The sequence below is a fragment of the Numenius arquata genome, chromosome 14 (genome assembly GCF_964106895.1).
Source record: "Numenius arquata chromosome 14, bNumArq3.hap1.1, whole genome shotgun sequence".
Lineage (NCBI taxonomy): Eukaryota > Metazoa > Chordata > Aves > Charadriiformes > Scolopacidae > Numenius > Numenius arquata.
In genome coordinates this window covers 667,333-680,866 of record NC_133589.1, presented here as the reverse complement: position 1 = coordinate 680,866, position 13,534 = coordinate 667,333, and the positions used below count along the sequence as shown (strand labels likewise).

The following is a 13,534-nucleotide window of genomic DNA, read 5'->3' as shown; positions in this document are numbered from 1 at the left end:
CAGGACTAAAAATACTACTGTTATTTTTTTTCCCAAAAATTAAACCATCTCTCAAGTTCAATTTCAATTAATTAGTGTTTCTAAGGAAAAAAAGGAAAAGCAATCAGAAAAAGAATTAAGTGTTCCAGCTCTCAGTAGCTGAAACACAATTGGCAGGTATTTGATGGCTTTCTTGGCCAAGACACTGGGAACTTCATGTGCATCCACCAGTCGCCAAGTGTTACATGGGGCTCTTCTGGAGCTGCATTTTCACACTAGTTCCTTCAATGAGAGACTGGATGCTATTACCTGCTTCACCGCTGGCTGTATTTGGTTATTATTCTGACATTCTTTGCAATAACTGTACTTAAGCTGAACCAACTCGCCTTCCCCAGGAGCAACTGCTGCTCCAAGTCAGTCATAGATGAAGTTCCTGCCTCGCTCCAGAAACCCCGTGTGACGGCACAGGGTTTATCACCCCAACCCCAAAGTCTGCAGTTACATACAGTACTAGCACTACTGCACTGACCTCTGATCGTTACTTTTAATTTATAGACAGGTTAGTCCTTTTTCACCTTCTGGTCTTGTTTAAGAATATAACAACACAGCAACCTTGACAAAATTGGAATCAACTGTTAACCAGTATTCCATTTAATGGAGATGAAAGCCAAAGTGTTCTGACTAAGAGGATACCGCACAAGGCATTCTGACTAAGAGGAGGCTGCACTTATTACATTACATTAAGCTATATATAACTGCATCAAATGGAATATTTAAGCATTTTAACTTGAGCATTTTATGCGTTAGTAATTCACTTAATTATTTTCTCTAGAGAACAAGTGGTAAAATATCACACTGATGCATGGGGAGTTGTATGAATAAATCTTCAGGCATCAGGATGAGATCAGATACCCAAGAGCTCCACTTAAATCAATAAAAGCAGGAGGCAGTAGTGGGAAGGATGCCCCTTTCAGCTTATTTCACACCGCTGTATGTACAGCCAGTACACGAATCATGCAGGAGACCTACTTGCCTTAACTTAATAAAAACGTAACTCACAATTTCACACTTTCATAAAAATAAAGAGCTAACTATCTGTGTTACATTATCACTTAGAAAGTATTGGCTAGCCCTCTTGCTTCATGATAATCATGGTCTAATGAATTTCAGCTACTTAGGCCACATTATATTTCTACACGGTCACTACAATCTCGGGAAACAGGTGAGAATGAAACAGCAGAAAGAGTGAAAGGGCATAAACAAGGAACTTCACTAAGGGTTCCCTGCAGATAAATAAATAAACATGTCACTATTCTGCAACACATAACCTCACTAACTCAACTAAACCAGCCCCTCTCTGAAATATTTTCTGTGCTGTGGCCTGTTTTTATAGCTCTGAATTTGATACGGGGAATAGTACAGCTGTAATCAACGACTGCAGAGAGAAACTGAAATGGGAAAGAGCCATAAAATGAGCAGGAAAGGCAAGGAGAAAGGGAATGTAATGTTAGAGATCTGAAAAGGGGGAACAGGACTGCTGTTAGTTTGTGTGTATGTGGTTTATTTTATACAATACGTTAATTTTATTATACTGGCAAACAGTACCTGTAGGTGGGACAGGAGAAATTGAAAATTAAAGAAACAGAATAAGAAACTGACTCAAAATTGGCAAGACAAAGGAGCCCAGAATGTGAGGTGTACCTGATCCCAGCTGCAGCCATGCTCCGGGCTGGGCCGCAGCCAGGGAGCTCCATCTTCAGACCCGGAACTCCGGGGCAGCTGCAGTAAAGTCTGGATCACAGCGTGAGTCACACCAGCCTTAACATCAAACAGAATCCAAGCTACAGCGCTGCCCTGATTCCTGTGTTGCTACCCACTGCCTTTGGGGACGGTGCCCACAGCCCAGACTAACTCAGGAGCAAACTTACAGCTCTTGTTTTGCTCAGGAATTTCAACAGATTGGATGCTGGAGAAAAGTTTCCATGAAGCTGCTGTGGGATTTGTCCGTTATCGAGGGAATCGTCCTGTGTAAGTGGAATTCTTCCGTAGCCACTTTCTGGCCTTTTCAACTACTTTGTGCTGCTGCTGAAGAAGAGATGTGATTTTGGCCCACATTGTCTAGAAACTAAGAGCTAACAAAATATTACACGTTTTTACATTAACCCATTAACATTACCCAAACAGCACAAACAGTTGGCTGCACTTAGCAAGCTGAGTATTTCTGAATATTTTGGGAAAAATATCCAGCTGCTAGCTGGTGAATCACCATAACAGAATGTTCATTTCTCTAAAACGTTGTCCATCAATGTAGGCAATGCATGGATTTAAATTCCCAATTACGCAGCCCATTTGACTTGGTCATTTTGACGTCGCTCCTGACATGACGCTAGGCAGTTGCCATAGCTCTCCTGAAGTCTTGGAAAATTCCCCACAATTAAACAAGATCAAAAGAAATTAACTATCTATTTTTCCCTCCTTGCCTGCACTTATTCCAGTAATTAGTTTCATTGTTGCTACTAATGAAGGTGTTCAAGATCTCCTTGTCTACTGGCTACAATGCTGCCTATCTTTCACCTTTTTGTTTTCCCCGAGTACAGATTTTGGTCCTTGACTGTCAAGGGTGCTTTTCTTCTTTTGATAAGCATTATTCCATTATGAATCCATAGCCAACCATAATGAACCCAAATGTCAGCCCTCCCCTTAGCAGTCCTTGTAATGCTGTCATTGTTGTACTGTTACAGCTCTTCTCTTACCTTTAGAATTAGCAACATCCTTTTTTTGCCTGAAGAGCCATCCACGGGATAGAGACAGACCTAAACCGGTCACGCTCCCCAGAGCGCAGCTCTTGCAGTGAAGTTGTTCTGTGGCTGAAAGAACACAGGGTATATAATAAAGTTTGGGGGAAAAAGGTTGTAAATACTCTCCCTGTGCATTTCCCCTGTGGTGCTAAAGAAGTACTACTAGGATTGTTATTTTCACCGTCGGTATTAACTCTACATGCTGTCCCACCCTTTAGAAATTTCCAGAAAAATCAACAAAACAGGTTAATACTTGAAGAGTTACTTGAAGCGTTAGCCATGAAACTGAGAGTTAAAATGCACTAGAGGTACAGAACTTCTTGAAAGAAAGACCTATCCCCGGTTCCTCAGAGCGTGGATTTTGAAGGCTTCAGAAACTGTAGGAGACAGATGAACCATCTGTTCTGTCAACTGGGGGTGGAACTGGACTTAGTATAGTCATCTGGAATAAGCTCCCAGTAAAATACTACATTTTCTCTGGCTATTCCAAAGGAGGGGACAATCGTAATTGGCTTTTTTTACTTCATTACTGTATATGGTAATACTTGTGTTTCATCCTTGTGTCTTGGTCTGTAAATGCTATATACAGAACACACAAAACCAGAACCAGGTCACTCTGGGGATTTTTCACATTTAAAAGTATAAAACCCACGTCAGATCCCTGAACTTCTGGAAATTTCAGATCCAAACGGTAATTTGAATTTTCCAGCTTAGGTCCTTATCTCCACCGAATTTTTTTTCCATTGTTGTTCTTTTGATTTACTGTTAGTTGCTAAGCAGTATTACAATAGTAACAACGTGGGCAGAGAGATAAAACTTTATATAAGGCTTTAGCTGCAAAGTATGTATATTCCTTGATATTAATAAAGAACAGCTTCACAAAGAAATTCCATCTCATACACAGCCCAACCAACGGACTGATGAAGAGCAGGCAATAAAAATGTTGCAAGTACAACAGCTGTCTGCTGATATTTTAAGAGTCCAAGGAGGAGGAAATAGTACCAAATTATTTTTCACAAATCCTATCCGCGTAAGAGTTTCTGAGGAATTGTTTTCTCTCTTAAAAGTTCACATTACTCAAAGTTTAACACAAATCAAGAGAATAAAAATGAAAGCTAGGCTTCACTTTCACTAACCAAAACTCCCATTGGTTCTGGTTCAACCAAAATTTTGTCCTAAATTTAACAGACATGTGAAATCTCATAAACAAGATTGGTCAAAATAAGACCTACTGCATGCCTGCCTTCCTAGATTGGACAAGCACCATTGGTACAGGCTTTCTGTATGAAACAGAGCTTCAAAATTTAACATGTCATCCATTCAGAAACCCGCGAGGTTAATGAGAATCTCAATATTCGATTCAGTGAATTCTAGGGTGGAGTGGTAGGAATAAGCAGCACAGAAGCAACTCGATTTCTCTTCTGCATCCAGACACAAGGTTCTCTGGTTCCAGGACAGAGTTAGCTCTAAAAGATCCCCAGGAGTCCCTGAAACTATAGTCCTTATGTGAAAAGGACAAAAGAAATAGTAAAATGCTTCTTCCTCAGAAGCCATACAACTGTGCAGCTGCAACATCTATATTGTAGCACAAGACAAACAATTCCTACCTGATAAGTTATCTATAACTATATTAATTCACTGGCTTCATCTTCTGGAAGAATTATGCCTTAGAACCCCACTGAAAGTCAGTGGCCCCTGCGCAGTTATCAGAAGCCTCACGTGTTGGTTGAGGATGACACCTAAGTTCCTTAGTTCACTCCTAGATCCCAGTCCCCTGACCATCTACATAACGTGTTACTTTACATGCAGGATCTCTTTTGCTGCTAACTAACCCTTAAAATGAAATCTGAGCTGCACCCTGAGAAAAACTCATTGCAAGGACCCACCTTAAAGGCCAAACATTTACAAGCATATTGGATTTTGCTGCTTCCGCTCAGCACGCTGCTGTAACGCCGCGGAGCTCAATTCCGCCCTCGCGTCAGACTCTCACAGCCCTGGTGCTGAGCCCCAGGGCACATACCACGTACCTCCAGTGTCATTCCACAGAAATGCTACTCGTACCTCCACTATCATTCCATGCAAATGCTACTCGGGCAAGCTATAACACAGCCCTCAAGAGTTCTGACACTTTGAACTGAAAAACACAAACCAAAGCAATGGCTAAGGGTTCACAGTGCCATGGGGGGAGCCTAGCAGTGACCCAAACCAAGCATTAGCCAGTGTGTGTGCATCCAGTACGCCCCAGAGCAAACTCACCCAGAACCAGGTGGATTTGAGCCATCCCACACCACTTTGCCTTGAGGTAAGGAATCGCTCCTTCTGATAAAGCCCACAGTTTTTATCTTCCAATTAGAAGCTGAGCAGAAATCATGAACATCAAGCCAAGCTCTTCCAGCAAATCCATAGGAACTCCACTAACTTCAACGAAGACAGTTAATCAGTTGCTGAAAAGCCACTCATAATCACTCTAACTTCCCTAAACAGGCTATTTTCCCAATCTCAGTGTGACTGTGAGACAGTTTGACCCTGGAGCTACCACCTTTCAGCCAGCCAGATTAATCATGCTCTTTACACCTGGTGGGTGTATAGTTCCCAGCCCAGCAGCAGTACCACATCCCAGCTGAGGTCCTTACATTCTACCCCATAACAAACATTGGTAACTCCTGCTCTGGCTACACGGTGCCATCCGTGGATGTGACTGGGACCAGCGATGTGCAGACGTTCTGTTCAGCTGCAGTCCTCTGCCCTCTGCCTCGGGCAAAACCAGTTTACCCATTTGGAACAGAGCACACCTGTTGTTAGTTAATCCCCTGTTGACAAATTACAAAAGGGAGAGTAACAAATACATAGTTATTTAAAATACCGTGGTTTTGGCATGACTTACCTCATAAAACCCTGGAACCTAAATGGATTAGAAGTTTACACCAATAGTTTCACCAGGGTGTTGGCTTGCTACTAGTGCTGACTTCCAAAATAAAGATACAGATCCCAAGGCATATTTAGATTTCAGGGACATGAACATCTTCACAGCACTCGCACTCTTGAGAAAAAAAATCCAAGGCTGGGCATGAGCAACATAAAGGCTGTTCCATTTGCTTACCACTAATATCTATCTTGTTACATTAGAAAGCACTTTGAGAAAGCATTGAGCATACAGATTATGCAAATCTATTTTGTTCCCTCATGCATAGCTTGCTTGCCATCTAGTGGACACAGAACATGAATTCAAGTAAGCACATCTGCTTTCAGCAAGAAATGAGCAGTCACAAAATGTGTGGGTATGACTGTTTTGAATTAAATATTTCAATTAGCAGCAGAAAAAGATTAGGATTGCTAACAATACTGCCTATTAGATTCCCCTGAATGCTAAATTTTGTCTAAATCCTAGGCAACCTCAGAAAAAAGCTTTTAAAAAAATGCATTCTTCTATAGCATACACTCTTTCCAGTCTCAAAAAAATAAACCACAATTAAGAAACCAGATTATAATTCATCTTATAAATATTGCCAAAATAATTTGCAACATGAGACAATTGAGACACAAAATACAAACATCCAAAGCATTCATCTCCGAGACAAAACCACCATCCTGGTTTTAGGCTCGAGAAAAAAAGGAGTTCATAAAAAATACTTTGCATCTCCTTGATTCCCCCTCCCATAAAGTACAATGAATTAATTACATGTTTAAATTAAGGATTTGATTAAGCATCTTCCTTGATCAGAGCGCTCAGTATCTTCTGTGGCTCTGAGTTACAGTTCATTTGCTCTGAAACCAGCTCGGGACAATGACGAGCAGGGAACAACATGATTTTTGTGCTCGCTTGCACCAGTTTCAAAATGGAGTCAATCCATTTAACTAACCAGAGCTGAACCAGACCAGAGGGTTCAGTAAGCCTTCAAAGGCTGTATGTAATTCTTTCAAATGGCACTTTGTCTAAGTTTGAGTGCACTTTTGTATTGTCAGCTTGAAGAGGATTAAAATACTTGAAAAATTCCTTGTAACTGTCAGAAAACAAAACAAAAAAATATCTACTGATCAGAAAAACAAGCTGGTAGAGTCGCTTTCATTTCCTGTGCAGAAAATTTTATTCTGGCTCTAAATGTTGTTTGATATCACTAAATAACACACTGTGTACATGTTTTTTTCCTTAATCAAGTTAAATGTCTGCTAATGACCACAGGGAAGGAAAAAGGCCACAGCTGGCTATATCATGCATATGCGATTGTTGCTCAGCCGCAAATTATGTAATTAGTTACAGTCATATTAAGCTATTTAAAACACATGCTAAAGATCTAATGATGAGCTGACATTAATGGGTCATTACAGCATGCTTAAATGGTTTCCAAAGAATATTTGAATATACCGCTGACATGCAAATAGGACACTTGGAGAAAACAATCACGCATAAAAATATTACTGATTTTAAAGAAATACATATATTCACTCAAAGGAATATTTCTGAGTATATACTTTTTCAAATACTGTGTCCTACAATGCTCTAGAGGATTTTCTTCACTTGCCCAGTTATGGGTTGTTTCAAATAGAACTTGAAATTTGAAAAAAAAGCATCATTATTTTTTTTATTTTACTTCATTTTACTTTAAAAGAAAACTTCCTTTGGGTACCTGCTCCCTCAAATTTGAATGCCAGCCTGTTAGGGAGGAACATCCTTTTCATGCATCAGCATAAGGTAAGACAAAAGCAGTAGTACCTGGGCACAGCCTGTCTCCACAGTTGTAAAAAGCCCCTCAGACAAAAGACTTGGGAATTAACAGTGTGATTCCTCATCTCGTGCTCAGGCAAGCAGCCACATCACATTTGAGAGGACTGTTTGTATGAGCAAACACAGCTTAGTGAGAGCATAAGTTGTGGACTTGGGCCCCAAGTAACTCACTATACCTATAGGATAACGTTAGAAATGGGATTATTACAGAAAGGCTATTAATACCATAAATACCAGAAGTCTGCAAAACTTTACCTGGGAGTATGAAGTCTCATAAAACCCCCTCTCTGCCCAGCATTTTAGCTGTATTTAAGATAACGCTCTAAGTGCCCACTTTTTTCCCCAGCAGGTAAATTGTAGTTCCAAAGGTATAAACACCTCCACGTGCTTGAATGAAAACAATTTTACAGCCCTCAAAAGCTGATAACAACCTCCTCCCACACCAGAGTCCAACATCTAGCGTTCTGGTCCAAGTCCAGTTTTTGTTGCGGGCCTGCCAAGACTTTATTGGTGCAGTAAAGCGGGGGAAGCGGAGGGAGAGACAGCCACCAGGAAGGTGTCCAGCGTGTAAGGATGGTGACCGGCCTCACGTGCTCGCTACCTACCTGTCTGAGTTTTAAACACCCAAGATTATGAAATTCCCACAAAGTCCTTCAAGATAGTGCTGGCATTACATTATCAGAAAGATATTCCAACTAGCATACTTTAAATTAATCACGCAATCTCTGGACAATTTATGGTCCGCAAAAATTTACAGCTCAGCCCAGCTTCCTCACCCTCCCCCCGCCACGAAGGCCTGACGAGTCCCTTCGCAGAGGAAGGTGCCTAGGGGCACCGTGTTACTGGCGTGTACTTAAAGGAAATAGAAAACTCCAGCGTGTGGCAGGAAGCTCAGGTGGTGCCCTGGACCAGACCGAGGAGAAAGACACGTTTGTCCCTGCCTGAGGGGCCCTGAGGAAACCCCCGCCTCTCCCCGCCGTGGGGTGCCGCGGGAGGGGAGCGAGGGGACGGCCCCAGCCTCACCAGCGCCGCCGGGGCCACGCTAATTAATTCTGACAAGACTAATCAATTAATTCTTACGGAACCCTCGCTTAATTGCTGGGAGGAAGAGTTTACCTCACACCTCGCTGGGCACCCACAGCAGAGCTGCCTCCAGCAAAGGCCTCCGCGGGGCCGCGACCGCCGGGGCCGGGGAGGAGAGGCCCGGCAGGGGCTCGGGCGGAGGAAGGGGCGGCGGCAGCTGCCCAGGTAGGGGGGCGCGGCCGCCCGCCCTCCCCGCCGAGGCGCGGTGCGGTGAAGCGATCCGCGCCCGCCCAGCCAGTCCTGCCGCGTCAGGAGCCGCGGCCGCGCAGGCCCCGCCCCGGCGGCGCGGCCCGGCCGGTTCCACAAGTTTTTGACAGTTTCTCGGCGGCGGAGGGAGAAGCCGAGGCGGCGGCGCGGTACGGGGCCGGGGCGCGCTCCCGAGGACGAAGCTCTTGCCAGCGGCCGCCCCCCCTTCCCTCCCCCCGGCACCATGTCCCGGGACCCCGAGGAGGTGAACAGGCTGACCGAGAGCACCTACAAAGTGAGTGCGGGCCGGGGCGGCCGCCGCCGCCTCGCCCGGGGGGACGGCGCCACCTTTGCCCCCGGAGGCGGCTGAGGCGGGGGCCGCCGCTCCGCAGGCGGGGCCGGGGGGGCTGAGGGCAGCCTCCCCTCCTCGCGCGGAAGGGCTGAAAATTTGTGGGGTTTGTCTGTGGTTTTTGGTTTTTTTTTTTTCCCCTGTTTTCCTCCCTCGTGAGTGATCTCGCCCACCCCGAGCAGTCTGAGGCAGCGGGACCGGCTGCTCGGTGCCCCGGCGGGGCTCGGGCGGGGCGGCGGGCGCTCGGGGCCGCGCCGGTGGCCCGGCGGGAGGAGCGGGCTCCGCGGGCTGGGCCGGGGCCGGGCCGCGGTTGGGCCGCTCCGGGACGCGGCAGAGGCTTCAGCAGCGGCTTGTCCCTGTGAGCAGGCTCAGCCGTCCGGCGCGCCGTGGTTCTGCGGTGTGTTTTGGCGATAAGGTGCTGGAGACCTCGGGGCTTATGGTCCTGGGCTCAAACCGCTTCTTCCTACGGGCCAGAGCCTCGGCGTGGCTTAGCCCCGAGCGAGGTGCCTTGCCCGCCCCCCGGGTGCACCCCCGCGCTGCCGCCCAGCCCCGGCTGCCGAGGGGGTCACTCTGCTCCGGGACTTGTAAACTTTCCAGAATGCGTCGTTATTTGTAGATCTAAAAATATTTTGCATATGGGCACTAGCCACTTGTTTTAACTTTCTCTCCCTCTGCAGTCAGCCCTTCCAAAGCACACCGATTCCAGTTGGAAATTCCCTTAAGAGTCACACTTTTGGTTGGGTGGCAGTGGCAGTGCTGGATTTGTGATCTTCATTCTGTATGCTGTGATGTACTAGAAAAAGTACTTAAACTTGCAAATGCATTTAATCATGCAAATTAACACAGTTGCAATGCATTTGCTGCTCTGAGCCCAAAGGAAGGCTTTCTGGGGAATTGTTCTGTCTTACTATTTACTAAATCTTACTGGTTTCCTATCAAATGTTTTCATATCTCTGAAGATGATGTTATCATTTAAAGGTCTCTAGAAACATTTACTGGAGTGCTTTGCTGTTAGTTTTGTTGTTCCAAAACACACTTAAGTCAACTTTATTCCTCTACGTAGCCCAGTTATATGGGTGTCATGCTGTATTTGCGGTTTGCTTTCTTTGGACTTAGATATCCGATTCATACAAAATTAGTGAAAAAAAAATGAGATCCCTTGGCTATAAATTTTGTCCTCTGGAATCGGTGCAGGTCATCTTAAACGGTCTGGTGCTTTTTGCTATCAGTTACGTTCATGGCAAGGTCAAAAGCAAACATAAATTCCTTTTTCTCCGAAGAGCAGCCTGTAAATACAGTCTGGCAGAAGAGAAACCTGGGAAGTTGACTGTTCAGGGCTGTGCTGACAAAGGAATGTCCTACCCTGCCTATTGACTTCCAGAACGTAGCCAGAACAGTTTTACAGAGGAGAGAGAAGAAAATCTCCTGTGTGTTTTAGTGGATATAATATAAAATAGGCTTTAAAGGAATGACAGGCTTCTAAATAAACATAGCCTTCCCTGTTATTCAATACTTACTTGCTGGGAAAGTTTACCCTTTTGTTTTGTTTTTTAAACTAGTTCAAAGGGATACTTAGGACTGAAACAACTAACAAAACACAGAAATGTGAAGTTAATGTTGACAGTGTGATGAAATGTCTTCTGGGTGGGTATTTTGGGAGCTCTGGTGTGTTGCATCACACAGCTGGTACTGGCAGGCCTGGAAACACTCCTGCCCTGCCCTCATTAAAGATTGAAACTTCATCCGGATAAGGTAAAAAGGCTGCTTCAGCTAGAGAACGGATTCTGGGTCTACTTTAAAGTAGGTATTTCTATATCACAGTTAAAAATGAGATCTTTACCTCTCCAGGGCAGAGAGCAGTACCCTGTGTATCCAGCGTCTGCTGTGACTAAACGCAGCTCCCTCATCTCAGCCCAGGGAGCACCCCTTTGTGCTGTGCTTCCGTCTGCCCGCTGAGCACCCTCGCGTCGTGTGACTGCTCGTGTCACCGCTGTGCTTGCTGTGTGTGCTCCCAACACAGCTCAGAACACCAGCGATAGTTGGGAGCGGTGTTTGTGTGTCTCCTACCAGTAGGGTGAAAGGCTTAGTTTGGGGAAACCAGTTGAGTGTCGTGGAGTGGTGGCATCTGTGTGCTGCAGGACCAAACGCAGGCTTTCCACTTCTCAGAAAAAAAAAAAAAAAAATCAACTTTTGGGTGACCTGGAAAAATGAGAGAAAATGAAATTGAATGCCTTGCTTGTCTATTTCCCCCCCCCTTTTTTTTTTTTATTTTCTTACAGTGCTAATCCGTTGGATTTATTAAATACATAGTAACCTGTGTTATACAAAGCTTCAAAATATACTTACAGAAGTCATCAGGTGGCTAAGTAATGCCCTTGTATTTTTATCTTACTCATCCTTTTTGTTGGCAACAACACTGGAAAGTGAATACCTCAACATTTTTTAGGTGGCCTGACTAAATAAACAACATAATCCACAAATACGTGCATGTGTGCACACAAAAATCAAGGCTGACATTTACTCTTTATGTAATACCTGAAGAATCACTTTAATGCACAATAGGAATGGCACGTGCAAAATGAAGCCCGAGGGTGCGGGAGCCCATGAGTCAAGGGCCAGAGCCTCCCTCTTGCCAAGGAGGTGCCCTGGTGGGACACTGCCCTGCCCCTGTCGCTGTGTGACCCCCTCACACCGACTGTGTCCATCAGGAACCCCTGGAAAGTTGTTCTCACTGCAGCTCATGCAGTTGTATTTTATCTGCTGTATGTGGGGAGACGTTGTCATCCAGCCGCAGTGGCCGCAGTGCAGGGGAGAGGGGAGAGAAGAGGAAGGAGCCGCGTTACAGACCTGTGGTCCCTCCGTGTGGGCTGGGGGCCAGGCAGCAGCTCCCACACTGCTCCTGAGGCTTCCGGAGCTCTCCGTAATAGCGTGATAACTGTAATTCATTGCTCTTGGTAATTCTCTGTATTCGAGAAAATCTTACCCAGAAATTTTGATTATCAACCAAAGTATAATTTAAAAAAACCTACAGCTTTGTTCAGTGGAGTGTTGTGTTCTCCTGAGGGGCATGTAGAATTATTTTGTTAGGTTACATTGTTTTATCATGGAAATATATCTCATAAATTCTGTTTTAAAGCCCTAAATTCCATGTTTTCATATTTTGAAAAGGCTTGCAGTTAGTTTAAACTAACAGACCTATGTACCAAAATTAAAATTCTCCTACAGTCCTAGCCCATGCTGCAGTAAGGCTGTTGTTTTGCATCACTGAAATTTAAATTTGATTTGGTGGAAGAGGAGCCTTTCGGAGCTTGTGTGTGTATAAAGTCCAGTTCTATCTTAGTGCAAATTATCTATTTTGAGCTTACTCAGAGTTAGCCTGGAGTCTATCCTGGGTCATGTGTTCATAACCTGAAAAAGTTTGTGTTTGAAACAAACTGATGGATGATGTATTAGTCTTTCTCTCAAACAAGAAATGTTCCATCAAGCTGACTAATAATTAGTCATAAGAATTAGTCTTTTTGACTGAACACTGGCATCCTGATTTATTTCTTCCATTCTGTTAAACCTGTTTTAAAACAATATTAAGCTAAGTTACAACTGAGAGAGCCTAATGTGAGATATGTTGAGGGCTTCATCGTGCTCTTCTGAGAACTGCACTGTGGATTCCAAAAGCTGAAGCGCGGTGATGTACAAAATGCTTCAAGTAGAGCAGAGCACGGAATGATTTGCTTTCTATACAGCTTTTTGAATCTTCTCAAGTGGGTTGTCAGACACAGTGCGGCAACGCCGAAGACTTTTTCCAAAAACTTAATTTCACTGTTTTCCAAGTTGAGGAAAATAACAGTCTAAGTTATTAGCAGCTGTGCGAAGGTTAGCTGTGACTAGCCGTAGCGATGGTAACATCAGTACTGTTAGACATCGGGATCTACTTTTCTGTGCTAGTTTTATAATTTCAGATTTCCACCCAAATACATTGTTAGCCACTCTTGCAAGAGTGCCTGCAGGATGTAAACTTGAAACTACAGGGAGTCTGTGCATTGCTGAGTTTGTTCATACCTGCTGAGCTATTGTTCTGCGAGGTGTGTCTTTAAGTAAAAGGCAAAGCTGAGCATTTACAGGAAGGCACTTTTACAATGGCTGTCATTTGTTTTGAAGATTAAGGTTGTTTATGTGACTATCAGGAACTGCGGAAGATATAATACCTGTAGACAACAAGTGGAAATACACGGCTTGTTCCTCTTCAGTCAGCTCCTGGCTGGTTAACTCACAGTGGTTTCCTGGGGTTGAAGGCACACAGCAACTTTCTTACTGGATTATAGGGGGATTTAAGGACTTGAATGGCTAGAATAGGTTTTTCTTATGCTTTTCCTTGGAAGGTCGCTTTTGCCAACTCTAGATTTCTCTGCATAAAAAGGT

The 13,534-nt window shown here is 44.3% G+C and overlaps 1 protein-coding gene across 1 annotated transcript in view; it reads left to right on the top strand.

The window, feature by feature from the left end:
• Window positions 1-8,831: 8,831 nt before the first annotated feature.
• BAIAP2L1 (BAR/IMD domain containing adaptor protein 2 like 1) overlaps window positions 8,832-13,534 on the top strand; it is a 34,107-nt gene continuing 29,404 nt past the window's right edge. Inside the window, exon 1 of the mRNA XM_074158328.1 lies at window positions 8,832-9,064. Within this exon, the coding sequence (XP_074014429.1) occupies window positions 9,014-9,064 (51 nt within the window). The 5' untranslated portion in view covers window positions 8,832-9,013. The remainder of the gene's footprint in view (window positions 9,065-13,534) is intronic.